Source organism: Ursus americanus, chromosome 22 (assembly GCF_024610735.1).
Source record: "Ursus americanus isolate L20-20 chromosome 22, mUrsAme1.1.p, whole genome shotgun sequence".
In the NCBI taxonomy this organism is placed as follows: Eukaryota; Metazoa; Chordata; class Mammalia; order Carnivora; family Ursidae; genus Ursus; species Ursus americanus.
The window spans coordinates 30,795,082-30,822,317 of NC_142148.1; the positions used below are offsets into that span (position 1 = coordinate 30,795,082).

Sequence of the window (27,236 nt, forward strand, 5' to 3'; positions counted from 1 at the left end):
TCTTCACCTCACTCTTGATATCAAAATGAATTTTAGATGGATTAAGAATAAAAAGTAAAAAGATAAAATCATAAAAATGCTAGAATAAAAAAATGAACGATGTAGATACATTCATCTGTGCTAGTAGTGCCAGCAGGCCCAGTGTCTCCCAGGCCTCCATGCAATGGCCGATGGTGATTGAGGGCATTCCCTACATCTGCCCAATGATATCCATGTAGGCATCACATGCAGGGATTCAGTGGGAGCTAAAGCAAAGCCAAAGTAGACCAAAACAGCATTGCAAGGGCTCAGAAAATTGTCATTGCAACTATAGACTACCAAAGTAAACCTTAAAAAAAAAAAAATCCAAAGCCCAAACAGGGTGGCAGCCTTACTAAGATAGAAGATTTATACAAGATTAAGAGTCTCCCAACATAATTTGCAAAATGTCCAGGATACCGTAAAAAAAAAAAAAAAAAATCACTTGTCATACCAAGAACCAGGAAAATCACAATGTGAGTGAGAAAAGATAGTCAACTGACACCAACAGTGAGATGAATCAGATGTTGGAACTATCTGGCAGAGATTTTAAAGCAGTTACCATAAAATGGTTTCAGCAAGTAATTATGAAATCCCTTGAAACATATGAAGAAATAGAAAACCTCATCAAAGAAATAGAAGTTACAAAAAAGAACCAAGTGGAAATTATAGAACTGAAAAGCACAGCCACCAAAACTAAAAAGGAAAAAAGAAAAAAACCTCATTGGATGAGTTGAGTGGTAGAGTGGAGATGACAAAAGATGGAATCGCTAAATTGAAAACAGTTCAATCAAATTTACTCAATCCGACAAACAAGAGAAAAGAGACTGGGGGAAGAAAAGGAATCTGTGGCACAGTATCAACAGATACTGGCATTGATATCATCAGAATCCCAGAAGGAGACGAAAAAGATTGTGGGGCTAAACAAATATTCAAAGAAATGATGGCTGAAAACTTCCATTTGGTGAAAGACAAAACCTACAGAGTCAAGAGCTAATGTGAACCTGAACTAGGATAAATCTAAAGAAATCCTCATCAAAACACAGCATAATTAAACTTCTGGACACTAAAGAAAAAAATCTGAAGAGCAGCCAGAGAGAAACGATGCATGCCTTGGTTACAGGCGAACACCAGTTCAAATGGTAGTAGATTTCTCATTTGAAATCATGGAGGCCAGAATGAAGTGGCACAACATTTTTCAAGGGTTGGAGGGAAAAAGAAACAAAAAAAACCTTGCAACCATGTCTTTCCCAAGCTTGGCCTGTAGTTCTAATTTCCCATGGAACATTCTACTCAGATGTGTCCTTATCACCTTAAACAAAATGTATAAAAAGTCAAGTGTATCCTCTTTCCCGCAGGCTAATACTCCTCCTGTTTGATGTATGTAACCCATCAATGGCATTAACATTTGCTAAGTCACTCAGGCTTGAAAAAATTTAGATTCATCATGACTTCTGCTTCTAAACATTCCACTATAGCACACAGTGGTTGTTAAGAGCTGAGACCTGGGAGCCCCCTGCCTGGGTATGAATCTTGACTCTATCATTTATTAGCATGTGTCCTTGGGCCTGTTACTTGATCTTACTGTGCCTCAGTTTCCTCATTTGTAAAACAGAAATAACAATGGTACCTAACTCGGGGCGCCTGGGTAGCGCAGTCGTTAAAGCGTCTGCCTTCGGCTCAGGGCGTGATCCCGGCGTACTGGGATCGAGTCCCACATCGGGCTCCTCCGCTGGGAGCCTGCTTCTTCCTCTCCCACTCCCCTGCTGTGTTCCCTCTCTCGCTGGCTGTCTCTCTGTCACATAAATAAATAAAATCTTTAAAAAAAAAAAAAAAAAAAAAAAAAAAAAAACAATGGTACCTAACTCAGGATGCTCAAATGAGTTCAGATTTGTATGGTGTTTAGAATAGCACCGGCAGGTAGTGTTGGTTTTGGGGGGGAGTTTTTTGGGGGGGTATTGCTTAAAAATTGAAATTCTTACATCTGCTTCTTTCTCCTCCTACCGCCATCACCTGCTCCAGGCTTTTATCTCCTTACAGCCCTCCTTAAGGTTCCTGCTTCCAGCTATTCCCACACACTGTTGCTGCCATATTGGTCTTCCTAAATCTAGTCAGTACTGGATTCCATTCTACCTCCTCCCTTACCCCCCAGAAACTTCCCAAGCTCCTTAACACCAGCAGGGTGAAGCACAAACCCAGGCCCATGCTATTCTAATCTAAGTGTTTTCCTTCTTCTTAGTCCTCAGACCTTATGCCCAAGCTCCATGGCCTCCAAAACATCCCATCCCTTCTCTAGCCCCATGACTCTACCCAACCTCTTATTTATGCTCTAATCTTTTTTTTAAAAAAAGATTTTATTTATTTAACAGAGATAGAGACAGCCAGCGAGAGAGGGAACACAAGCAGGGGGAGTGGGAGAGGAAGAAGCAGGCTCCCAGCGGAGGAGCCTGATGTGGGGCTCGATCCCAGAACGCTGGGATCACGCCCGGAGCCGAAGGCAGAAACTTAACTGCTGTGCCACCCAGGCGCCCCTATGCTCTAATCTTACACAGTAGTACCTTCCTGGAGCTATTAACGTGTGTGCATCTTCTTTCCCCAAAGAGATGGAAAGTTCCTAAAGGCTAGAGAGCTTATCTTAGCCAGGCTAGGCACAGACCAGTCCTGTGTAAATACAGATTATGACATGAACTCGTTCTGTGGGGTCCCATCTTCTGTTCAGCCTCCTGGTAGAGCCAGCCTGACAACTCTTTCTCTTTCCTGCAACTGAAACCACACAATTTTAAACCAGGAGTAAGGGGTAGGCGGAAGTAGGAGGTGACTTTTGACCCTTCTGGGAAACATCATGGCAGAAGGAAGAGTCCGACTGGAGGCGGCAGAGGCCATTAACCAGCAGGATGTCCAGCGAGGCTCATCTAACTCCTCCAGGCCTCATTCCCATCTGCAGAATGAGGACATTAGCAAAGCTCCAAGTCCCCCTCAGGCTCAAACATTCTGTGACAAATCTCCACGAGGGTGGATTCGGGAAACTGATTTTCAAATTGATTGAGCAGTGTGGAGTTACTGCACGGAGAATTAAACTACTGTTCAGAGCGATTCATTTCCTGAGTTTAGCCTATCAGCCAGTGTTTATTAAGCACCATTTACTCTGCGGTCCCCTGAGCTGAGTCCTGTGGAGACACAGAAGTGGTATCTCACAGGAACCTTGGCCTCAAGGAGTTTATTATGTAATCAGAATTTATTATATAATAAAAGCTCATCAAGCTCATGATGCAGCAAGTTACTTTGTTTACCCATGACTTCTGTAAAATAAAGTTTACCTGAACCATGACATATAATCTCTACGTGAACTATGTATTATTCTGCGTGTCCCGTCTAGAGTAGTTTATGTGAAACACACACCTGTTATATATATGCTATCTGTGTCGATACAAATCTAGGAAATGTATTGAAAACGTACCTATTTACAATATCTCTCTTGACAGGCTAGATATCTTTTTAACTTTTTAGTAAACCAAATGATGGAGATTTTCAACTTTTCACAAATGCAGAGAGCACTGTGTTGTGTGCCCATCAGCTCGCTTCAACAGCCACCAGCTTTCTGCTGCTCTTTTTCATTAATCCCCCCCCCACACACCCACCCGCTTTCTGCGTGTGGGCTAAAGTGTTGCTTCTTCAACTATCAACAGTGAAGGGCCTGTTCTAACGTCCATTCCGTCCTGGCCCGCTCCAGCACACAGCTCGTGCTCATGGCACATAGAGCTCACCGTGCAAGTTCAACAACGCCCAGCCCGGGCTCTTCCCTGGCCAATGAGACACTAATCCCTGCCCTGGTGCCATGACGACGCGAAGTGTCATGACAGTTTCTAAACACTTACTCTTAATATCTGCACTTCTCACAGGCCAACAGCACGCAATTTGTAAACAGGCATTGATGCACAGACCACACTTTGAGGCGTACAATGCTTGACTATTTTAAAGCAAATCCGAGACATTCTTTTATTTCACCTGTGAACAGGGCATCTATCGCTAATGGAGAAGGACTCAACAGAACAAAACAGAGCACCACCTGACCATGAACCCCTGAAGATAATCATCTGTAATTCCTTAATGTTAGTTGATACTCAGTCCATGTTCAAGTGTTCCCAACTGTCTCAAAAATGCCTTCTTACGGTTGTTTTATTTGAATCAGGATTTAAACAAGGCTCTACCATTGCATTTGTATCTCTTCAACCTCTTTCAATCGGCACTAGCTGCTCTCCTGTAAAAATTGGAATTACTCTTCAGATAAATTGGTTTATCATTAAACTGCAAAAGTTTTCCTGATTCATCGTGTTTTCAGTGGGTTTTTCTAGCATATGTTATAGTGTGAACATGGGAAACACTTCAAAGCAAGTGACCTCTACTCTCACCCTAAAAATCCGTGATCTATGCATGTTATGACCACATTTCCCACTCCTCGGACTTGTTCTCATGGCTATACAATTATTTAGATTACTGCATACATAAAAGTGCCAGTCACTCTCGCTATCTGATCTCTGATTTTCTTTGTCTGATCTCTGATTTTGTCTCCAGTGGGACCACTCATATAGCAGACACTTATGGACACTATTCAATGAACCATGGAAGGGCTCCTGGGTGGCTCAGTTGGTTAAGCTGTGCTGCCTTCAGCTCAGGTCATGATCTCAGGGTCCTGGGATTGAGCCCACATGGGGCTCCCTGCTGAGCAGGGACCCTGCTTCTCCCACTCCTCCCCGTTTGTGCTCTCTCTCTGGCTCTCAAATAAATAAATAAAACCTTTATAAACAAACAAACCAACCATGGATATCCTTGGCCTTGACATGCCCAAAGTAATGTTTACCAGGTACATTCACCCCTTTGGGGACCTATGCACTCATATAGTGGCTTGAGGCACTCTTTGATTATTTGATTTGGTCAGACCTATCTGTGGGCTTCACACAGTGACATCTTTTTCCAGACACCTTTCCCTGTCACTGAGGATGCAGAAACTCAAGCAGCTTTGGGTCTTCACTGGCCAACACTTCACGGAGAATCATAGACTTTGAACAGTAAGGGAAACTTAGCAATTATGCAGTCAAGCCCTCTGCAGGGAATGAGATAAAGACCCCTTTGTATAGGTATCTAGATGCCCCCCGCCAACAAGAACCCAGGTCTCCGACCTCCAGGGTGACTCTCTATACTAGGGGATATCACATTCTGTGCCAGTCAGAGTTCTGGATTGCACACAACAGAAGTGGACTCTAGCTGACTTTAGTAGAAGGCTAATGGGTGGCAAACAGAATTGACCAGAAGTCTGGATAATCAGGTTTTGAAAACAGGCAGGATCTGAAGGAGGCCGGGCAGCAGAAACACAGCTGAGGTCATGCTGCAGGGATGGTCTGGCTGGAATGTTCCTAACTCTGGCCCTGCTGCACTCTGGCTGTTGAATACCACTGCAGCTATGGCCGCGAGCCTAGGTGCCACTGCTGCACTAAATTCTAAACTGTCCCTGAGTCTAAATTAAGTCCTGTGTGGGAACATCTGATTGGCTGAGGCTGGATCATGTGACTGTTCTCTAGCAGGGGAGGGGGCAGGGAAAGGGCCATCTGGTTTGGCTCCCTTCTATGGTAGGGGGTGAATCCTGCTTCTCATCATTTCCCATATCATAGAGGAAAGGGGATTAGGATGCTAAGCATTCCCCATAACAGCAAATGACCTGCCCATCTCTCCACTTGAACTTCTGTTAGTGTATAGACATAGACAACAGTAGTTAATTTTATTTCAACAAAATATGGAGGTATTTCCTAACCCCCAAAATGGATTACATCAACAGAACAGCACTCTTGTTTTTTGTTTTTAAGATTTATTTCTTTATTTTTGGGGGGTGGGGGGAGTGCAAGCAGGGGGAAGGGCAGAGGGTGAGCAAGAGAGAGAATCCCCAAGCAGACTCCCTGCTGAGCATGGAGCCTGATGCAGAGCTCAGCCTTAGGACCCTGAGATCATGACCCAAGCCGAAATCAAAAGTCAGCCGCTTAACCGAGCCACCCAGGTGCCCCTAAACAGCACTTTTTTAGCACTAAGTTTGCAAAGGCTTTAACCTCGCGGAAGAGCTAGCAGTTTCTTCTGTGTCTTGGTGTTTCAGTGATTGTCTCCTGGCCTAATCTCTGGGGGAAAACCAAAGATCAATCTGTCCCCTTGACTTTCACTCAGATGCTCAGTGTAAGCACAGGGGCTGCCAGGACCATTAAAACCTCTTCTCCAAGGTCTCCGTTAGTGATTGGACTTGCACTTGAAAGTATTCCATGCTGCTACGTATCAGGCTGGGGCAGAGATGAACGGGGACACAGGAGATTTGTTGCAACAGCGAGGACCGTGCCCCTGTTCCCTCAGTGTATTTCTGATGGCTCTCAAATTCCATAATGGGAGGTGGTGGTGCGTGGGTGAGTAATACGAAGCCAGAGCTGACACTGTGACAGCTGTGCCCGAAGGCACAGAACTTCTTTGTTGCTAGGAAAAGATGCCCTTGAGTTTTCTGGGCTGAGGTAAGACAGTTTGGCCTGTCTTCCCTGCTTTCTGATTGCCTTCACGGATTACAAGACGGAAAATAACGAGGCAGAGGGACCTTCAGAGCATTTGTGCACTGCCTGTGTGGCTGAGGTTAGGTTCCCTCAGAAACAGACTCTGGGGCACAAATTCAAGTGCATGTAGTTTATTTGAGTGGGAGAGTGAGGAGCTGAGAGGGGAGAGAGGGAGGCCAGTAGGAGGCGTACCATCAAGCAAGTTGCTCCCGTGGACAACTGGAACTCAACCCCACTGCAGAACTCAGGGCACCAGAACGCAGCCTCAGAGTCACCCTGCACGAGGTGGGAGAGAGTGAGGGTACGTGAGCACCAGCTCCCATCGGTCTCTCGTCAAAGGCGGCCCCCGGGAAGGCACTAATACGCAGTGCGTCTGGCCTGCTGTGTGCATGGGCAGAGTGGGCCCCGGCCACCACACAGAGCCCTCAGCTGAAGAGGCAGATGCCAGCAGACACTGGCGGTTGGAAGTCACGTCGGTATACATGCAATGTCAAGGCCCAAGGAGATTGCAGGCTGGGCATCACAGTATCTGCTACTCTGTGTGGTCTCATCCTCTGGCCTTGTGGACAAACTTTCTGTTCCCCACCCATCAGAGCCCAGAGGAAACCTTCCCAGAATCAAGTAGGAGGAACACCTGTGTCACCCCCAAACCAAATCACAGTACAGACCGGTGCCGATTGCTTACTTCACTGTTTACTCTTCAGGGGCTCTCCACACATGTCACAGGGTCACTCCACATCTAGTCCTCTTTAGCCCTGCCGGGTAACGTGTTGGCAGCTCAGACTGACCACAGCCCTGTAACAACTCAATAAACTGGACAGACTGACACCTCCCTCCACTCAGTCAACATCTTATTGGGTATTTGGAAATGCTGCAGTCCCCAGCCAATGTACTTCCAGCGGGTTCTTGTCAGCTTTGATGTTTCAGAGGGATTTACAAATTTGCGACACATAATGAGTTTTGAGTATGTAGAGAACTGTGATTCTGAAGAATACAGTATTGCTCATTTCTAGGGAAGAGGTCAGGCTCCTCAGGACTGTGAATAGCATTTGCTTAAACTGTGGGACAGCCAGCTGGGAGCTGACAACTTGGCAATGTCTGTGAGAAAGGCTAGGACTTCCGTGAAAGCAGAAACGTTTACTCAGTTGCTGTCTGATGTATGAACACACTACCAAGATTTACTGAAGGGGCACCTGGGTGGCTCAGTGAGTTAAGCATCCACCTGTTGGTTTCAGCTCAGGTCATGATCTCAGGGTTGTGGGATCGAGCCCCGCGTCAAACCCGGCATCAAGCTGTGGGCTCAGCATGGAGTCTGCTTGAGAAATTCTCTCTCTCTCTCTCCCTCTCCCTCTGCCCCTACGCCCGCTCATGTTCTCTCTCTCTCTCTCCCCTCTCAAATAAACAAATACATAAAATTTTAAAAAAAAGCTTTACTGAATGAGTTGAGAGACCATCTGAGGCTTCTCATGTGATCTTGTACTAATGATGCTATCTATATCTTGAAGCCTAATGTCTTTCTGGTTTTTGTCATTAATTTTTTTCTTTTTTTCAATCTGAGTATCTGTCTTTAGTCAAGACTGAGAGACCTCAGAATCAGACCTCAGAATCCTACCAAAAAGGACCTTAAGAGATGACAGGGCGGTTTCTCTGCCTTCAGGCAACACTACACTTAAACCACTCCTGACAGGATGCTGCTTACCCGCGGTCTGAAAACTCTCCCAAAGAAGTGGGAGAAATGCAACAGCCTGCCTGTTCTCAGTGTCCCTCCTTAATAATCTCTGGGTTTATCCTTGCTTGAATTTCAGCTTCAAGTTTTTAACAAATGTCTTGATGATCTCCTAAATCCTACAAAGGTTTAACCTGCAAAACATCACAGGTGACCTATGACCATCCTAGGCAAGATGACAGTAGGTAATTATAGGAAGTCAAAAGTAGTAGTTGGGGGAATTTTGTCTTCTAAGGAATCAGTGAAAAACACATGTAGGACTTGCTTTGAAATGGATCAACAAATAAAATGGAGTGATGGATGGACAGATGGATAGATGTGAGTTAAACAAGTATATTATATAGTATAGTAAGTGTACAGTAAATGTTTTATATGTAGTAAAGTAAACGTTAATGGTAGCGTAAATGTTAATGATAAAGTATAAGTGGTGGGTATATAGGTCTTCTTTGTAAATTTTTATCAAGTCTTCTGTATGTTTGAAAATTTTCATAACAAAATATTGGGAAAATATATGCAGGATATGTTTTGAGTATTTAAATGTCTACCCACATACTTTTATTTATAACTTGGAGTTTTAAATAACCACTAACTTTCCTGAAGACAATCTGTTTTCTTAATTGAAAACGTATTTGAGTGTAAGAGATAACTTTATTGGCTCTTAACGGGTAGAACTAATTAAACAAACAATAGATCGTTCATGAGCAACTCCAAATTGCTCTGGGAGATATCAATATGTATAGATATGATCCTCATCTTCAAAAAGCTTAAATTCCTGTTGGGAAAATTCTTTTTATATTGACCTATCTAGATATCTACCTCATATACCTGAACTCTGGTTATACCCCATCTACGTCATCTGCATCACATTCAATATCAGCATTTTTCTGCCCAGATCATACAACTTACATTTACACCATCAACATTAGCCATGTCACGTATGTCATCTACACTTATGTTCAGAGTGATAGCATTTACATCTCCTCTTACATCATCTCCTCCATCTGTCTTCACATGTTCTTTACCGACATCTATGTTTGTATCTGTATTACCTACGGCTACACTTTCTTGTTCATCACCTACATTGTCTATGCTCACATCCACATCAATGCCTACCTGACATTACATCTACATTGTCTAAATCGGTGGTTCTCAACCAGGGCAACTTTGTACCCACGAGAGATCTGGTGACACAGAGAAACACCTCTGATCGTCATGACTCCCGGCAGGAAAGGCATGGCCCTGGAATCTAGTGAGTAGAGGCCAGAGATGCCGCTAACTATCCTACAATGCACAGGATAGCCCCTGAAAATAGAGAATTATTCCACCCAAAGTGTCAGTAGTGTTGAGATTGAGAAACTCTAATCCATCATCCACATCACCTGCAGCCATGTTTACAGCTATGCCAATCACCTCTATGTCTCTATTGGCAGCTACTCTATGGAGCTGGCGTCAACATCAGCTACATCTGCATTTACTTCTGTGTCACGGACAGCCTCATCACAGCATTTACAATATCTGCATCAACATCACTACTTCACCGCAGACAACATCTACATCCATATGATATACATCTTATATTTCTCCATCTACCTGCATGGGAGTGGACCTACTTGTTGTACCAGAATGAGAATTTCAATTCTCCCCTCCTCCGGCCACATACCAAAATGTGAGTGGAACAGAGGTTGATCATTGTCGATCACACTCCTTAAAGTGTAAGAGGAATGAGTTCTTTTCTGGCTTTGTCCTGGCTTCCAAGGATGACTTTTATTCCTGTTAGTGGAAGTCCACAAGGCTTTCATTTTGAGTTGGATTGAAATGAGAAGTGAAACATGGACCTGTTGAATTTCATTCATGCCCTCTCTTCACTTGCCAGTCTCCCAGGACCAGAGGGTATCTGGTACAGAAGCCTTTGTCTCTAATAGGGTGATACAGAATAATTTTTTCTCAAAAGAGCAATCACTGCTGGGAATGTGACATAGTGTGATCACGTCTGGTTCCACCTGAACTGGTCTGGGCTGGAAAACATGCAGTCGGCACAATGGAAGCCGCAGATCCTACTATTTGGCCTCTGAGTGCTTTGGGCCACAAAGTAGTTAAAAGACCTCGGATTCTGGACCAAACAGCACCTCAGTTACCACATTCATTTAAGCCTCCTTAGGCATATAAGCTGACTTGTCAGCCAAGGCAAAAGTGAAATGATGTTTCTAGGTGAAATTGAGAACATGGGAGATAAGACAGACAAGTGCAAATCCCTGTGGCTTCCATAGCCTGTGACTTTTACCAAATAGCTTTGCTTTCCTGCAGAAACCTGTGCCTCCTGGAGACCATTAGTTTTCCTCCAGGAATAAGATTGGCCCCAGGCAAAATTTCAAAACAGACTCACCATCCTCTTAAATCCTCATTCATTGTAGTGTTTCTAAATTCTCAAAAACATACTAATCTTTGGGACTTGGAAGTAAAAAATCAGAAATTCTTTTTTTTTAATTAAATTAAATTAAAATTTTTATAATAATTTTTATTATGTTATGTTAGTCACCATACAGTACATCCTTAGTTTTTGATGTAATGTTCCATGATTCATTATTTGCGTATAACACCCAGTGCACCGTGCAATATGTGCCCTCCTTAATACCCATCACTGGCCTATCCCATTCCCCCACCCCCCCTCCCCTCTGAAGCCCTCAGTTTGTTTCCCAGAGTCCACAGTCTCTCTTGGTTCATTCCCCCTACTGTTTACCCCCCCTTCATTCTTCCCTTCCTTCTCCTACCGATCTTCCTATTTCTTATGTTCCATAAATGAGTGAAACCATATGATAATTGTCTTTCTCTGCTTGACTTATTTCACTTAGCATGGATGGGACTGGAGGAGATTATGCTAAGAAAAATCAGAAATTCTTTACTTATTATTGTGGATTTCTTTTTAAAAAGATTTATTTATTTTAGAGAGAGAAAGCACGTGTGCACATGCATGAGTGGGGAGGGGCAGAGGGAGAGGGAGAGAGAATCTCTAGCAGACTCTGCACTGAGTATGGAGCCTGACTGGGGAGGGGGGGTAGCTCCATGCCAGAACTCCGAGATCATGACCTGAGCGGAAACCAAGGGTTGGATGTTTAACCGACTGAGCCACCCAGGTGTCTCTATGGATTTCTTTAAAAATAAAAATATATTTTTAAAGTAAGTTCTATGCCCAACTTGAGGCTTGAACTCATGACCCTGAGATCAAGAGTCGCATGTTCTACTGACTGAGCCAGCCAGGTACCCCTATTTCTTAAAATATTTTTAATGAATGAGAAATACACAGCTTATATATACAAAAAAATGTAGCCTATAGCAAATACCCAAACATTATAATAGTATAAATGTATTCATATTTATTTTGTTTGCAAGTGTCTCTCAGTTAGCAGCAGATGGGTGGGACCTGGAACACACACTTACAATACAGTAACAGCTACACGCAAGCAGGCAGATCAAACCGTGATGCCGGAAATGTTTCCCTGAACCTTCAACTCCAGTACTAGTGCTTCCTGTTCTTTCAGTGGATCCCCTCAACGGATCCCTTCAGACCAGTGGTATCTCTCTGCTCACGGTTAAGCTTTAATTCTCACAGGAGAATTGTAATACTTTCTCTTTTCCCAATTTCTCAATTTGTCTCAGAATTTGATATCTGGAAAGTATATAAATTGTCTAAGAAATGCTGGGAAGGAATTCCCTCATGAAAACACTCCTCAGCAGCTCCTCAGTGGGTACCGCCTCTTGTGTTCTCTGACTGCCCAAAGCCCCTTTCTACCTGGTCCCACTGCACCTGCCCTTTCAAGCTTCAAAGACACACAACCCCCCACCAGGAAACTCCAGTTCTCTCTGCATTGACTTTAGGCTTCGGGAAGGAAGCAATCTGATTGAAGGATTTCTTCCTGAGATGTGAAGAATTAATATGACTCCCATGGGGACCAGAAGAATAATCAAGAGAATGGAAGCCTGTCATGATAAACTGTGGGAACTCGGCTAAATGTTAAGACTTCAAAAGTGGTGGAGACGGAGTGTGGCCAAACAGGAGAGTGCAAGCCTCAATTAGAAGTATTCAAATTCAAATATTTAAAACAACCAACCAATATAAGCCAAACCACACACTGAGGGCCAGGCTCTGCTAGCTTGGGATCTCTGCATCGAATGCTGCATGGGGCCTAGACTGCTTGGGGTAGGTGCACCCTGCATTTGCAGTCACACCTCAAAAGAAGACTGAGGATAGTATTTTCCCAAAGGCTAGTATAGAGTCAGTGAAATACAGGCATAGCCTTTTACTAGGTATGGGCCTAATGGAAACCGATTCCAGTTGCTAGGCCAACTTCAGACCCCAACAGTTAAAATCACAGAATAAAAGATTCTAACCAACCACAGTTTAGAAGAAATAATAATTTTTAAAGACCAAGTAGGCAAGGGGCACTTGGGTGGCTCAGTCAGTTAAGTGTCCGACTCTTGATTTCGGCTTCGGTCATGATCTCAGGGTTGTGAGACTGAGCCCCGCGTCAGAGTCCACACTGAGCGTGGAGCTTGCTTAAGAGTCTCTCTTTCCCTCTGCCCATCCCCCACCCCAACATGTTCTCTGTCTCTCTTTCTAAAAAATAAAAACCAAGTAGCCAAAATGACAGTATTTTTAATGTTAGACCTTTTTTTTAAAAGATTTTATTTATTTATTTGACAGGGACAGCCATCAGAGAGGGAACACAAGCAGGGGGAGTGGGAGAGGAAGAAGCAGGCTCATAGCGGAGGAGCGTGATGTGGGGCTCGATCCCATAACGCCGGGATCACGCCCTGAGCCGAAGGCAGATGCTTAACCGCTGTGCCACCCAGGCGCCCCAAATTATTTTTATTTTTAAATGAAAGCTTGTCTAAAGTATACAAATGTGTAGAACGTTGTGTGACTACTGTCTGCTATTCTAGTAGCTAGATCTTTATTCTTTCAACTTCAGACCAGGATGCCAAATAAAAGGCACAATTTGGGGGGAAAAAAGAGATTCTAACCAACATAAACATCAGCTGCTTGGATCTCTTCTGATTGTGATGGTGGTTTCCTTCCATATAAAGGGACTCAGTACTCTTATGCATTTTTCTTAGCATGTCTGTGGCTATTTAAAATTCTATTTTTTAATGACATCTGAATCTTTCTACCGGATTGAGGTGATCTTTGCAGGGCAAAAGGTGTTGAACTCTACTTGGATCCTAAAATCTCCTTGCCCTGCTTCCTTGATGTAAATATTGAGGATTTTAATATCACTGTCTCCATCATTTGGGATGTTGAGATGGTTTTTTTTTTTTTTAAGATTTTACTTATTTATTTGTCAGAGAGAGAGAGCAAGAGAGCACAAGCAGGGGGAGCAGCAGGCGGAGGGAAAGCAGGCTCCCCAGTGAGCAAGGATCCTGATGTGGGACTCGATCCCAGGATGCTGGGATCATGACCCAAGCCAAAGGCAGACATAACCTAGTGAGCCACCCTGGCATCCCTAGATGTTGGGATGGTTCCCACCCACCTGGAAGAAAACATCAAAGAGGGAGAGTATCACAGGGTAAGGAAGGTGAGCAATAAAAGCCAGAAAAGCTTGTTTTTTTAAGTCATTAATAGCTGCGTGTGCTTGAGCAATTCACTTAACTTCTCTGAACTTTGAGGTTCTTATCTTCAAAATGAGGATAATGAACCAAAAGATAAATGCTTTGGAGAACAATAAGGCAGGAGGGAGACAGGGAATGCCTGCAGCAGGGGAGGGAGAAGGACAGAAATGATGCTGACCGGGCACTCCCCCCACATCACAGGAAGGGAGGAGGCATAGAAAGGCCCTCAATAAATGAATGACAACAGTTATTTTTCCTCTCCTTCAGTCATCTCCTATACATCCCTACCTCATTCTCTTTGTTCTTGTAGTTCTGCATTAGTTTCCCAATGCGGTAATCTGGTTCCTAATATGGTGACAAATTACCATAACCTGGGTGGCTTACAACAGCAGACATTCATTGTCTCGCAGTTCTAGAACTAGAAGTCCAAAATCAAGAGGTCAGTAGGCCCATACTCCCTCTGAATACTATAGGGAAGAATCTTTCCTTGCCTCTTGCTACTTTGCCGTGGTTGACAGCAGTCCTTGGCATTCTTTGGCTTGTGTCTGCACCACTTCAATTTCTGTGTCTCTCGTCCCATGCCTTCTTCCCGGGTCTCCTCTGTCTCTGTATCCAAATCTCCCTCTCCTTCCTCTGATAAAGAAACCAGTCACTGGATTTAGAGCCCACCTTAATCCAGTATGACCTCACCTCAACCTAACTAATTACATCTGCAAAAACCTTATTTCCAAAATAAGGTTACATTCTGAGGTGGAATGTAATGTGGAAATGAATTGGTGGGGGGACATTATTTCATCCAGTACATTCACTTTGGCACATCCAAATCTCACCCACTGGGAAGGCCTAGCTCATTTACCATCACCTAAGTGTATTGTCCTTGACTGTGACAGCTACTATGACCAACCAGTCTTGTGAACCATGGAATCATGTCTGTTCTGTACCTGGTGGTGTATTTGTGAGTGTTTAGCAACCAGCTCTTTTGGGGAGGGGAAGACCTGATATACTGAGAAAGGGAGAGAGAAACCATACACACACACACACACACACACACACACACACACAAACACACACACACACACACACACACACACACACACACACACACACACGGTTTCTGTGCTGTAATATTCCCACGAGGGCTGAGTTCAAGCTGCCAATGTGATGTCAGCCAACTCTCTTGAAATTCCTGAAAATGTAACAGTCAACTCCCATGAACTAGTACAAGCCAGCTCCAGCATGAGTGGCACACTGCCTTGTAACTGCTGTTTTGCCTTTAATGTTATTCATCATCCTAGGAAATAATAAGCTTCTCTGGCATATGTTTACTTAAAAGCCAGCTCAAAATCAGCTCCAGTGGAAGCCTTGGGGCCTCCCTGTCAACCTTTGGAATTCTTTACTGGCCCTACTTTGTATTTCCTCTAAGGAAGCACTCAGTACCTTGGATTATAATTATTTATTTGCACCTCTGAACTCCTGATAGGCTTGTTGAGGGCAGTAATGATATGTCCTAACTGTCCTTGAGTCCCAACAACTCACACAATGTCAGACCCAGCAGGTGCCCAGTTGTCAAATTGAGGGAAGCTGTCAGAGCCTCTATCTTGTTTTGTCTTTCTTGGTGCCATGCTCACAGCAGGCACTCAGTATATCCTTCCTAGAATTAAACAGTGCTGTAGGGGCGCCCAGGTAGCTCAGTCATTAAGGGTGGCTCAGGGCTTGATCCCAGGGTCCTGGAATTGAGCCCCACATTGGGCTCCCAGCTCCGCCGGGAGAACTGGAAGTGCTGGGAGCCTGCTTCTTCCTCTCCCACTCCCCCTGCTTGTGTTCCCTCTCTTGCTGGCTGTCTCTCTCTCTGTCAAGTAAATAAATAAAATCTTTAAAAAAAATAAAATAAAAAAATAAACAATGTTGTAGTTTTAATGTCCCCAAAAGCAGACCACCTGCCCTCCTGTAGCTTGAATGTCTTCCTTAACAATGGTTCCCACAACTCGCTATGCATCACTCATTCATTCAACAATATGCACTGAGCAGCCACTATGTGCCAGCACTGTTGTAGGCACCAGGAACAGAGTACAGAATGAAATGGGCAAAGAAGCCCTGCCCTCATGGAGCTTGCACTCTAGTAGAAGAGATAGGCAACAAACAAATAAGGAAAAACACCTATGTTGTTTTACTAGTGGTGATAAGTGCTTTGGAGAACAGTAAGGCAGGAGGAAGGATAGGGAATGCCTGCAACAGGGGAGGGAGAAGGTTTAGGAGCCCTCACTGAAAAGCTGGCATTGAAGCAAAGCTCTCAAGGAGGGAGGGAACATGTGGATCTCTGGCTCTGTATGTGGACACAGTAAACGCAAAAGACCTGAGGCAGAAGGATGCTTGGCATGTTTTAGGAACAGCACAGAAACTAGCATGGCTGGAGCACAGTGCACAGGGGAGCATGGCAGGAGAAGTGAGAGAGGTAAAGGGAGCCAAATCATAAAGGCCTGGTGGTCAGTGTAAGGATTCCGGTTTTGTGCATGAGATGGGAGACATTGGAGCATTTTGAACCGAGCAATGGCATGAGTTAAATAAACATTTTAATGCGCTCTGTCTGGCTGAAGTATGGAAGGTGAACTATGAAGAGACAAGAGGAGAAGAAGGGAGACCAGTGAGGAGGCCGTTCATTTATCTAGCTGAGGGAAGATGGTGACTTGCAGCAGTGGTGGTAGGAGTTAGAGTTGAAAATCAGCAGTTAGATTCTGGATATATTTTAAAGTTTGAGTCTTCAGGATTTGCCCAAAGACCAACGATTGGATGTGAGAGAATAGAGGAGTTAAGGGTGACTCTAAGGTTTGTGGCTGAGCACCTGAAAGTATGGAGACATCCTTTACTGGGATGAGGTCCCAAACTCTTACCACACATCATCTAAGCTTGGGCTATAATAGAGGTGGCTCAGGAAGATCAGCAATGAATCACAAACAAGACGAGTCACAAGAAGTCAGATTCCAGATTGGGCCCGATCAATAAGAAATGTGGTCTGATGCTGAATTCTGTGTATCTTTCTTAACAGAGGCTAAGGGAGGTCCAAAGACTCAGGCAAGGCTGAGTCCCTGGACACAGAGTAAAGCATGTGAGTTACACAGAAGGTTGAGCACAAGGTAAAGTATGTGAGTTGTAGACAGAAAATAACAGAGGCAGTCAAAAGACACTTCAAGATCAACACCTCCTCACCCCACTGAGGTTGTGCCAGATGCTGTCAGGGTACAGAGATTAAAAAAAAAAAAAGACCTTTACCCGCTTTCCAGGAGTCCTGGAAGGCCTTCCAAACCACCACCTACTCTGCAATGTTCACATAAGTGTCTACTTCAGCAGCAGCCCCCAATCCCAAGAATGTTATCATGGGAGTTACTGTTTTTATGTGCACCAAGAGCAGAGTTGGTCCACTGAATGGGCCATGGCTCACAGGTAATGTATGAGCTGAGGGACCCTGAGAAGATTCTTGACTGAAGTGAGTTTCTGGGGAAACTCTGTACTGCTGAAATTCCACTCATGGACTTCCTCCCCTCAGATGTCTTCAGGGACAGGTTATTCTGAAATGGTTCCAGGAGTAACATTGGTTTGGAGTCTCCCAGCATTCATTAGCACTTTGTAATAAAATATTTTGTACAAATTACACTCTTCACTTTTAGATCTGGTATGGTGGGATGTTTATCATACTGGAAAGACAGGCAGATGATGGAAGCTGGGCCATCTGGATGCTTACTCTAGAGCAGAAGGACAAGAAGACAGATGATGGTATCTTACCTCCCAAAGTTCTTTTGGATGCTCTTTCATCTGGAGGGACAAGGAGAAATGGAGAAGGGTATGGAACGGAGGGGACTGGGGGCTGTTGACTGAGTTGGCATTTTGAGGCCTGCTCTGAGGCTTGTGCTACCTCCTCCGTGCCCTTTCCCCCAAATCAAGAAGTAGCCGCATCCAAGAATACCACCGCGTGGGCTTACCTAGAGAGCAGCAGAGAGTAGGAACTTGTGTGTATGATATTCTGCCTCTTACAAACTCTTCCTGGTTTTTTCCTCCCTCCACATCCCCACTGTCAAAACAGTGTCCAGAGTAGCATAATAAAACACTGAATTATGCAAATAAACCATTGCTCTAGATTTTGAAGAATGTTGTCTATCCATTTCATGGAGTCCTTGGGTAAATTCAGGAATTGAGGGATTCAGGGTCACTTTTCAGTGACTAAACCATCTCCTTTGAGACCACGCCTGTGCTGCTCCAACCTCTCTTCAACATTTCTTTAGGCTATATAGATTCAGTGAGGTCTTCTGACTGCCCTTTTGCTTCCTCGTCTACCTCTGGGCTGGAAACTGGCCCGCGTTCCAGTAGATTGAGGCCCAATGAACCCTGAGGCTTCTGCCTTTAATCTGCAGGACCTAGGGTACCACTTTGTCCCTTGGGTCATATTCCAGCAAAGGTTTTTTCTCTCTTCCTAAGTTAGTTATGAAGTCTGCCTCCACTACACTTCTAGGGGGAAAGGACCAAATCCGGTAAGTGTTCCAATGTTTGTTTTCATACCTGACAGGATCATATGCCTTCTGAAAGACAAAAAGATTGAGTTGAGAGTGGCTATCCATTGGTTACTTATAGTTTCAGGGAGTACCATGTTTATATGGCAGTATAATATTATTTGGTGCTCTTTTCTCAGCCTTGTGAGTGAGTACAAAACAGGGAAAAGGCAGCTAGGGGAGAGTGAGAAAGAGAGGGAGAGCAATCCTTCAATAAAACTTATGAGAAGTGGCCCACCATACACACATATCTTTGTTACCCAGAACAAAAATATGGGCAATTACATCTTGGGAGGTTTGGAACTGTGTATATTTACTTAATAGTAATGGCTCCTCGAGGACCATTATGAATGATTGGGAAATAAAATATTCATAGGTGTAAAACTGAAATTAGCCAACATGGAGTTTTCCCAGAGTTTACATCCACAGAATATATTTTTGTAGAGAAGAGGCCTGCCTGGGAGTAGATGTGCTCTAATACTCACCATAAATAATTAAAAATTCAGCATCAGCAGAAGAATGCCTCCTCCTAGAGCAAAGAGGGTTTTATTAAGTCTGCCAGATCTCTCAGAAACACAGAAGTAGAACCAACTTACATTTCATGACTCCTGAGGATGTGCATAGAGAGGGGCCAGGGGAATTCAGCAGACAGTACAAGAGGGAGACCTGAGAACACCCTGTACAGGACTGGTCCAGTAACAGCCATGCTGGCGTGAAGGTGGTGTGACTTCAACGTTATGACCACCATTTCTGGTTTGGTGCTGGAAATTCCACAAATTCAAATACATATTTTGGAATGAGAACAAATTTCAAAAATTCCTAAGAAGAGTGCCATAGAGAGAAGGTTTTTTAATGGGAAGAGTATAAAGAGGCTGTGGGCATCAAGGCATCAGAGGTGGAGGGAAGTTGCTACTAAGAGATGGGAAGAACCCAACAGAACAGGATGCAGGTCCTGCCATCTCTGCTACCCACTGCTTGGCACAATCCTGGAGGAAGGGAGGGCCATATAACCCAAGTACTTCTATCAGATACCCCATTCACACCCCTCAACAGTGACCCACAGATTCCCTCCTGCTTCTGGGCTTGGAGGAACTCCAAAACTCACCTGATCTTTCACATTAGTTATATCTGAGGGGCTGTGAATTTTCTCCTTCACTCTGAACCCATCTGCTTTTATCTTTTGCGGATTTCTCATGATTTCTGGTCCAGTTGGAACATTCCCCCTTATACTACAGCACTCATATATGTAAACAATGTGGATGCATTTTTCAATCTGATATTACACATATATCATTTTGAACATGCTGAACCTGGAAGGTACATTCAGGAAATAGCTTCAATCTTCTCTCATAACTGCCTTCAACCATCCTCTGTCAAATCTCCTTTCCTGATCCTTGAACACTATCTCAGGCAGGAATGACAACTTTTCATTAACTCTAGACCGTTACAACAGTCCAGACTTCTATTTTTCACCCACTTCAAAGCTCCTCTAGTGCCCAGCTGCTGCCTGACTCAGAACTAATCATGGAAAAGAGGAAAAGGCTGGCTCATTCTTTTGTCCTCCTTGTGTCTTTCTTTCCTATCATAACCACTCCCTTTCCCCACCCCCTCCACCCAGCTCCTTCTGGTTTGGAACAAGGCAGAAGATCAAAGAAGACTGAGAAGGGATCAGAGGTCGCCAGTGTCCTCTGTAGTTCTCCAGGGGACCTCCAGATGCTGGCTTGCCCTTTCACAAGAGACCTTTCTTGATTCTTTAGAGTCCTCCATGGTAACCTCCTCACTCCTCCAATCCCTGACAGGGGCGATGCTCCCTGTCTGACCTTTCACAACACCTCTCAGCTACCATCATCAGTACATCCCTGGGTCCCCTTGCTCCATCAAGCAAGGGCGTCTTTTGGGTGACTCAAGACCAGTAACATTCCATGCAGTCCACTTGGCCCAGGGCAGATCTCTAGATATACAGATGCTCCAGCCACCATCCTTTGCCCCAATTTGCAAGCTGCTCCAACTGACTTCCCACTGCCTCCATCTTCACTGAACTCTTGAACTCTCAAATAAAGTAGCCCTATGGTCTCCTTCCCACTGTCCTCTCATAGCATCATTGGAAGTCTTTGGGTGTCTGCAGCTCAGCAAGCATTAGGCCAGGAAATGAGATGTCCAATCTCCTTTCCTGCAAACCACCCCACTTTTTGTGAACTGTTCTCAAGGGGCTTCTCACTTGGCTGAGGTAGGAAGCAGCATCATGAAACAGTACAGGCATCCCTATGAAACAGATTCTCTCTCCAGCCAGTCCCCTTCACATTTCTAGTTCTGACAGCCAGTGTGCCAGTTCACTGTGCTGGGTCAGTGAATCTCATAGGGATGTGTCTGACTCCTCTCTTTGGAATGTGTGGGCACTTAAAACACATGTTCCCTAGTTCGGAGGCTCCAGCCAAAATTCGGACATAATAAGAACATTTCTATTTAACAGCCTGTAATAGGTTTGTGAATATATGTGTCATCATTCAATTTCCTCCAAAAGCCGACCCTGAGACAAAAATCTGACTGGAAATAATTTGTTTTGTAGATAATTCTAAGAAACAGAGACAAGGAGTGGAGAAGCAAAACAGGGAAGGAAAGGCAGCTCCAAAGAGCTTGCTATCAGGAATGTTCCATTGTGGATCACTAAAGCTTAGTCCCACTGGGAAACTTTCAGAGCCTCTGTGGAACACACACCTCAGAGGGATCTGGGAATCTGGGAGAAGTCTCAGCATTCTGTAGATGGACGTTTGCAGAGCAGCAGTTTCCATGGTATTGCCATTTTCCTGACACGCCATGCTTTCTCACACCCTCCTCTGCAGACCTGGAGTCTACCCCATGCCGCTCCCCCTTTCCTCCCTGGCTGGCTGAGTAGATGGAGTATATTTCCTTTCACCACTAGTGTTGGTTTTGCCCATGTCATTTGTTATAGGCAAATATGTATGTAAGACTGCTTGACACATAGTAAGCATTTATATATGCAAATGAAATTAATTAATGAGTTTTAAGAGAAAACCTAAATCCAGTACCCGATTGCTAGGTGAGTTAGTTTGACCTATATGCCGTTTGCTTGTTTGTTTGCTTTCTGGTTCCTTGCTCTGTTCTGTATCAGCGGAGGGACTGTTCCTTGCAAACCATATTGCTCGGGCTTCCCTGTCAGTCATACCTAGGTATGTTCAGCCAATAAGAGGCACAGGCACCGAAAGAAAAGAGAAGCCAAGGGAGTTCTCCCCCTTTCTCTCCTTGGGAAGAGGAGGCTGCACTGGTAGCAGGGGCTGCTTCTCTTCTGTGTTTCCAGCTCTTATCAGACAACACTTCCTCCATGGCCCCAAATTCTGCCTTCCTAGCCTGTGGAATTTCCCACTCTCACCAAGTGGCTCATGCTTCTGGGCTGCAGTGAGGATACGACATTTCTTCATCCTTCCCTTCCCTAGGGGTGTAGCAGCTGCCTGCATTTACTAATCTCTGCATTTCCTCTTGTTCCCCTATTTGCTCTTTCAGCTTTTCTAATCCCTGTGCATTATTTCCTTTATTAAATTCCATATAGTGGTTTCATTTTCCTGGCTGGACCTCATGGATAATCTACTTCAGGAGCCATGTACAAAACCATGCTTTTTTCTAGACTCTGGTTCCTAAAGGAGATTTGTTTTCCTCCTTATTTTTTCTTTGAGAGCAGTCCCGACAAATGTTCTTCCCCATGGCTTCTCTTCTTTTCCTATGGTAATAATATTTTATATTACTTGAGATAAGATTACATCCAAAACATTATCAGCAATCAAAAAATTAAGTCTGCCCAACATTGTAAAGATGACAGCTGCTCCCAGATTAATCCATAGATTTGATGCAACTCTTATCAAAATCCTAACAGATTTGTCACATGGCAATTCGCAACTGATTCTAAAATTTATATGAAAATGCAAAGGCGAAGAATAACCAATGTCCTTCAGAAGAAAAACAGGATGGGAAGACCTTTTTCACCAGATACCAAGACTTATTAAAAAGCTGTGGTGATAGAAAAAGTGTGGTGCTGCTCTAAGGATAAACAAATAGACCAATGAGACAGAACAGATCAGTATTCTGGAAGAGTCTAGAAACATACCTATGCACATACAAACTCTAGGGCTGCTTTTGTTTTTGTTTTTTTTCAGTGACACTACACAGCAGGTGAGAAAGGATGGTCATTTCAATAAAAAATTCTCAGGACAATTAAGTGGCAATGTGGTAAAAAGTGTGATTGTACCCCTAACTCATGCCAGGTTTATTTGAAGCTCTAGTTCCCAAGGAAAATAATGGTTTTCCTGTCATCCTGCTGTGAAAGAATTCCTTGGAAATGCTCCTTCCAAAAGCTTTTTTTTCCCCTGGTACATGGAGATCTAAATATGAAAGGCAAAAATAATAAAAAGTTTGTAAAATAATGAGAACAAAGAAAGGTCAGTCTGAATATAGGAACTGGCTGTGAGCCAATTCACAATAATGAAAAGACTTTTCTTGATGAGTAATAAACTTAGCCCAAGCCCTGTCTGAGAAGCCATGAGATGACATTAACATTTTTAACCCTGTGCTTTACAACAGAGCAAGACAAAAGGGAAATTGCTGAAACACCGGAATGTGGATGCCCCTGGAAGGTGCCAATTTCTAAGTACTATTGGCAACCAGTGTATTTTAAACAACAGTTGGAAGCCTTATATAATTCCAATAATAGCTAAAGAATTTCCCCCAGATCAGCACCCAAGGAAGGACCTTCCCTTAACATCTTCTTTGTCTGTAACCACTTCTTTCCAGTGGTTTTATACAGATTTTCTTGTGCCAAGAACATTCTTTTCTGTTTGTTTTAAAATAATATCAGATTTCAGAAAAATGCAAAATAGTATTAAAAATTTCCATATACCTTTCACCCCAATTTCCCAAATGTTGCCTGTTTGCTTTAATATTTCCTCTTTTCCTCTCTCTCTACTTTTTTTCTAAAACATTTGGGGGTAAGTTGTACATATGACACCCTTTTATCTCTAGCTACTTCAATATGCATTTCCTAAAAACAAAGATATTCTCTTACATAATTACAGTACAATTCTTAAGATTGGGAAATTAACATTGATACAATATTTATTATGTAATCTACAAATCTTGTTCAAATTTTACCAACTGTCCCACTAATATCCTTTTCAAGATTATTTTTTAAAAAATATTCTGTGGCCCTGGTCTTGATTAAATAATTCCCAGCCTTTTCAGGGAGATGTAGTACATGAGTAAAGGATTTGAGCCTCATTGATTTTCAGGAAAAAGACACTGAAACGTCCATTTAGCTGTGCATGCAGACATCTGCCTTTCCTAAAAAAGACCCCAAAACCTGTGTTATCAGAGAAGATTCTGGATGGTTTCTCTTTGGTGCAGGGCACTTGCCTGCTCCTTTTTCCTGAGTCCTCATTAGACTGAGAGGACTCATGTTAAAAATATCCTGGAAGATGTTTTCACCTTCCTCTCATACTTAATAACGAAATACTTTCTTATTTCAATTTTGAAGGAAGACAGGATGCACAGTGCTTATGGGATGTACTAGATTCTACAAGCAAGTTATTCCATTACCCACCCTGACACTAGGGCTCTGTTATAAAGGAGTAATTAAACGCCAAAAGGTAACAATCTAAATAAATGCCCATCAGAAAGGGGACTGGTTAAATAAATCCTAGTTAATACAGTCAATGTAATATAGTGTAGCCATTCAAAAGATGCAGCTATGTATGTTTCAAAATAAATTAAGCCTAAACAACAGAAAGTGGTTAAGTAGTATAGACTCTGCAGAGGGTAATTAGAGAACTTGGGGAATAGAAGTAGAAGGGAGACATTTATAGTGAACCCTTTTGTACCATCTGACTTTAAAATTGTTTACCTTGTGTACACGTTATGTGTTCAGAGAAAGAGGAAAATCACGAACAGTACATAGGTAGGTAGGTACATAGATAGATAGAATAATGGGTAGGTAGACAGATTTAAGACTAAAAATTTGAAGGAACAGCAGGCTCCATATTCTCCAGCTGCACCTTTTATTTTTAAAGCCATCATTCTTTTTTCCATGTCCCCCCACAGTTTAGTCCAAGACACAAACCAGCCTCAGTCCTAGATACACTCTCAACAAAACCGCACACCATACACAGCCTCAAACACACGTTTTCAGGTTTGGAGGTGGGGTGGAGTAAGATAAGGAACAAGCTTGGGCAATCTAAGACAGACCTCCACCTCTCTCCTCGCGTCAGATTTGCACTACCTCCTCTTACCCCTTCATTCCTACGGCCGCCTTACTCCCCACCCCCGCTCTAGACCCCAAGCACCCAGGAGACTGGACTGGCGTAAATTTCCTCCTACTTGTGCTGCGGCCCTGGGGGCCGCCTCGTGACGTCAGGGCTGAGCGAGGGGGCGCCGCCTCCTGGGTTCCCACCCCTCCTGGCCCTGCGGCCCGGCTTGCCCTTTATAAGAGCGGGATCTGCGGCAACCGCGCCACACCGCGGGGACCTGGACGCAGAGCTGCTTTCCCGGAGCATCTTTATCTCGCCTTCCGCCCGCATCTCACTCACCGGTCCAGCCGCCATCCTCTTCTCCGTGCAGATTCGGGCGAGCGGAGCCATGCAGCCGTCCGTGTTTCTCGGCCTCCTGGGAGCGGCGGTGGTGGCCGGTGAGTGGGCTCAGCCGCCTGTTCAGCACCGCGGACAGCGCTAGCCTCGGTCTTCAAGGCTGCTAGGGAACCTTGGTTTGTAGATACTGAGGGAGAGGAAGGGTTGAGTGGAAGGTTTCTCCTTCTTGCTTGAGATTCTTAATTTCTGAAACTCCCTGCTTCACCGACTGACTTGGAAAAAGCCAGAGGGCTTCCTAGCCCAACCAGAAGAGTCTCGGTCTTTTTATATCTGAGTTTTCCTGTAGACAGAGAGAAACGTGCCTGCTCCTCCAAGGACACCCCACATTTTGTGCTCACTTCTAAAATGTCACGCTCTCTCTACCTGTCTAGAGAGATGCTTCTAAAACCTTAATATGTAACTGGAATTAAGTATTTGTTTGGTTTTTTAAAGCCCGAGGACTATGGAGACCCAAGAGTACATGTATTATGATATTAGTTGGCACCTGCATAATTTCCTTTATCATTATTTTTTAGACATGATGAGATGAAAGTAAGTCTCATATGTATATAAGATATCATATCTTTTTCTTAACATGTTCCTCTATATGTGTGTGTTCATATATATGTATGTACAAGTTTAATGTAATTTTTTTTTTGTATTTTATAGTTCCATTTCTGGGGAGAGGTAATTTCATACCCAAATTCATCCATTTTTAAGTTATGAATGGAAACTGCAGGAGATATTTTGAATTTTGTACTCCAGGAAAATAACAATTATAAAGTAACCACAAAGATATCCTTGAAGATGAAAAAAAATAACCCCATCATTTTAGTCTATTTGGGAGAATGAAATTTTAAGTTGTAGATATTTGACAGTGTCTCTTTATGTGTGGAAGACTGTAGGATTAATCTTTCAAACTACTCTAACTCTTGAAGAAATGATCTCTGGAAATTTGAAAAATTCTGTGTGTGTGTGCATGTGTGTGTGTGTATGTGTGTATTGAAGTAAAATCACTAGACCCTTGGTAAATAAATATGCTACCACCAGATTAAACTGGAGGATTAAACTGGAGGTTTTCTGTGGCTGTTTTAATAACCTCATAGGATATGGTTCTAATCTGACATTGAGATTCCTAACTGGAATTGAGGTATTGCCATCCATGAATATGAAGCTTTCATTGACAGTAATTTCTGGATCCCAAATATAAAGACACAAAATGAAAACCAATGGTAATTTATTTTATTGCAAGCTACACACATTCAGATTTTTCTAACATTGTCACTCTTATAAATTACCTATAAATGTTCTTAATTTAAAGAAAACTAAATGAATAGTCTTTTCCTGTCAAAAATATTTTCAGAAAGAAATTGCTCAAAATGCTATAGCTATGCTATACATTGCTTTAGACTACAAAACAGTGTCATTTGTGAGACTCATTTAACCATGGTGGTAAAATATTTATAGCTCCTTTATGCAAGAGAATATTTTAAGAAGGGTTCATATTATAATATCAGCTAAATTAGAGATATTATATTCTTTAAAAAAGTTATTGAGCTATAATTCACACACCATAAAACCCACACTTTTAAAGCACGTAATTTAGTATATTCACAGATTCTGTAATCACTATCAAATGTCAGAAGTTTTTCATTACTCCAGAAAGAAACCTCTATACCCGTTACCAGTCATTCCCCATTCCCACCTTCCACAAATGCCTGGAAGCAAAACATGGTAGCCTTCAAGCAAAGTTTGCTGTTTAGCAAAATCACGGGGCTGAAGAAAACCTCAGGAAACCATCTGGTTCATTTCCTATCCTTAAGAGCTTCTGAAGGGACATCCATACCTTTCTACATTAGCTCCTGGCACTCTAAAAAATTAATATGAGTGACATAGCTCTATGATATCCATATTATACTGGGTAAAATTTTTCTGCATTCAGATGAGGTTGCTTAACTTTTAAAAATTATAGCTGTATTTTTATTCTGCAATCTAACCTTAGTTTGATAGTCTTGTGATAGGTAATACTTTGGAAGTTATTCTCAGATTTATCATACAAATAATTTGAAGATTTTCTACCATCTGAGTACTTCACTTTTATCATAATTTTTGGGTTTTCTTTGGTGCCTGCTGAATCTTAATTTATACAAAA

General features: G+C 43.2%; 2 protein-coding genes across 5 annotated transcripts in view; one reads left to right on the plus strand and one right to left on the minus strand.

The window, feature by feature from the left end:
- The window catches only part of TRMT6 (tRNA methyltransferase 6 non-catalytic subunit), an 80,298-nt gene that overhangs the window by 17,929 nt on the left and 35,133 nt on the right, over nt 1-27,236 (minus strand). For both annotated transcript variants that reach the window (XR_015720944.1, XR_015720943.1), the window contains exon 12: nt 25,049-25,232. The gene's annotated coding sequence lies outside the window, so the exon portion shown is untranslated. The remainder of the gene's footprint in view (nt 1-25,048; nt 25,233-27,236) is intronic.
- CHGB (chromogranin B) overlaps nt 1-27,236 on the plus strand; it is a 38,832-nt gene that overhangs the window by 1,008 nt on the left and 10,588 nt on the right. The window contains exon 1 of one of the 3 annotated variants that reach the window (XM_045808765.2): nt 25,063-25,146. The exons of 1 other annotated variant lie outside the window; for it this stretch is intronic. In XM_045808765.2, coding sequence (XP_045664721.2) covers nt 25,098-25,146 — 49 coding nt within the window. In that variant the 5' untranslated portion in view covers nt 25,063-25,097. Of the gene's footprint in view, nt 1-25,062; nt 25,147-27,236 lie in introns of those variants that run through there. One more of the 3 variants, XM_087853744.1, reaches the window with a different exon arrangement.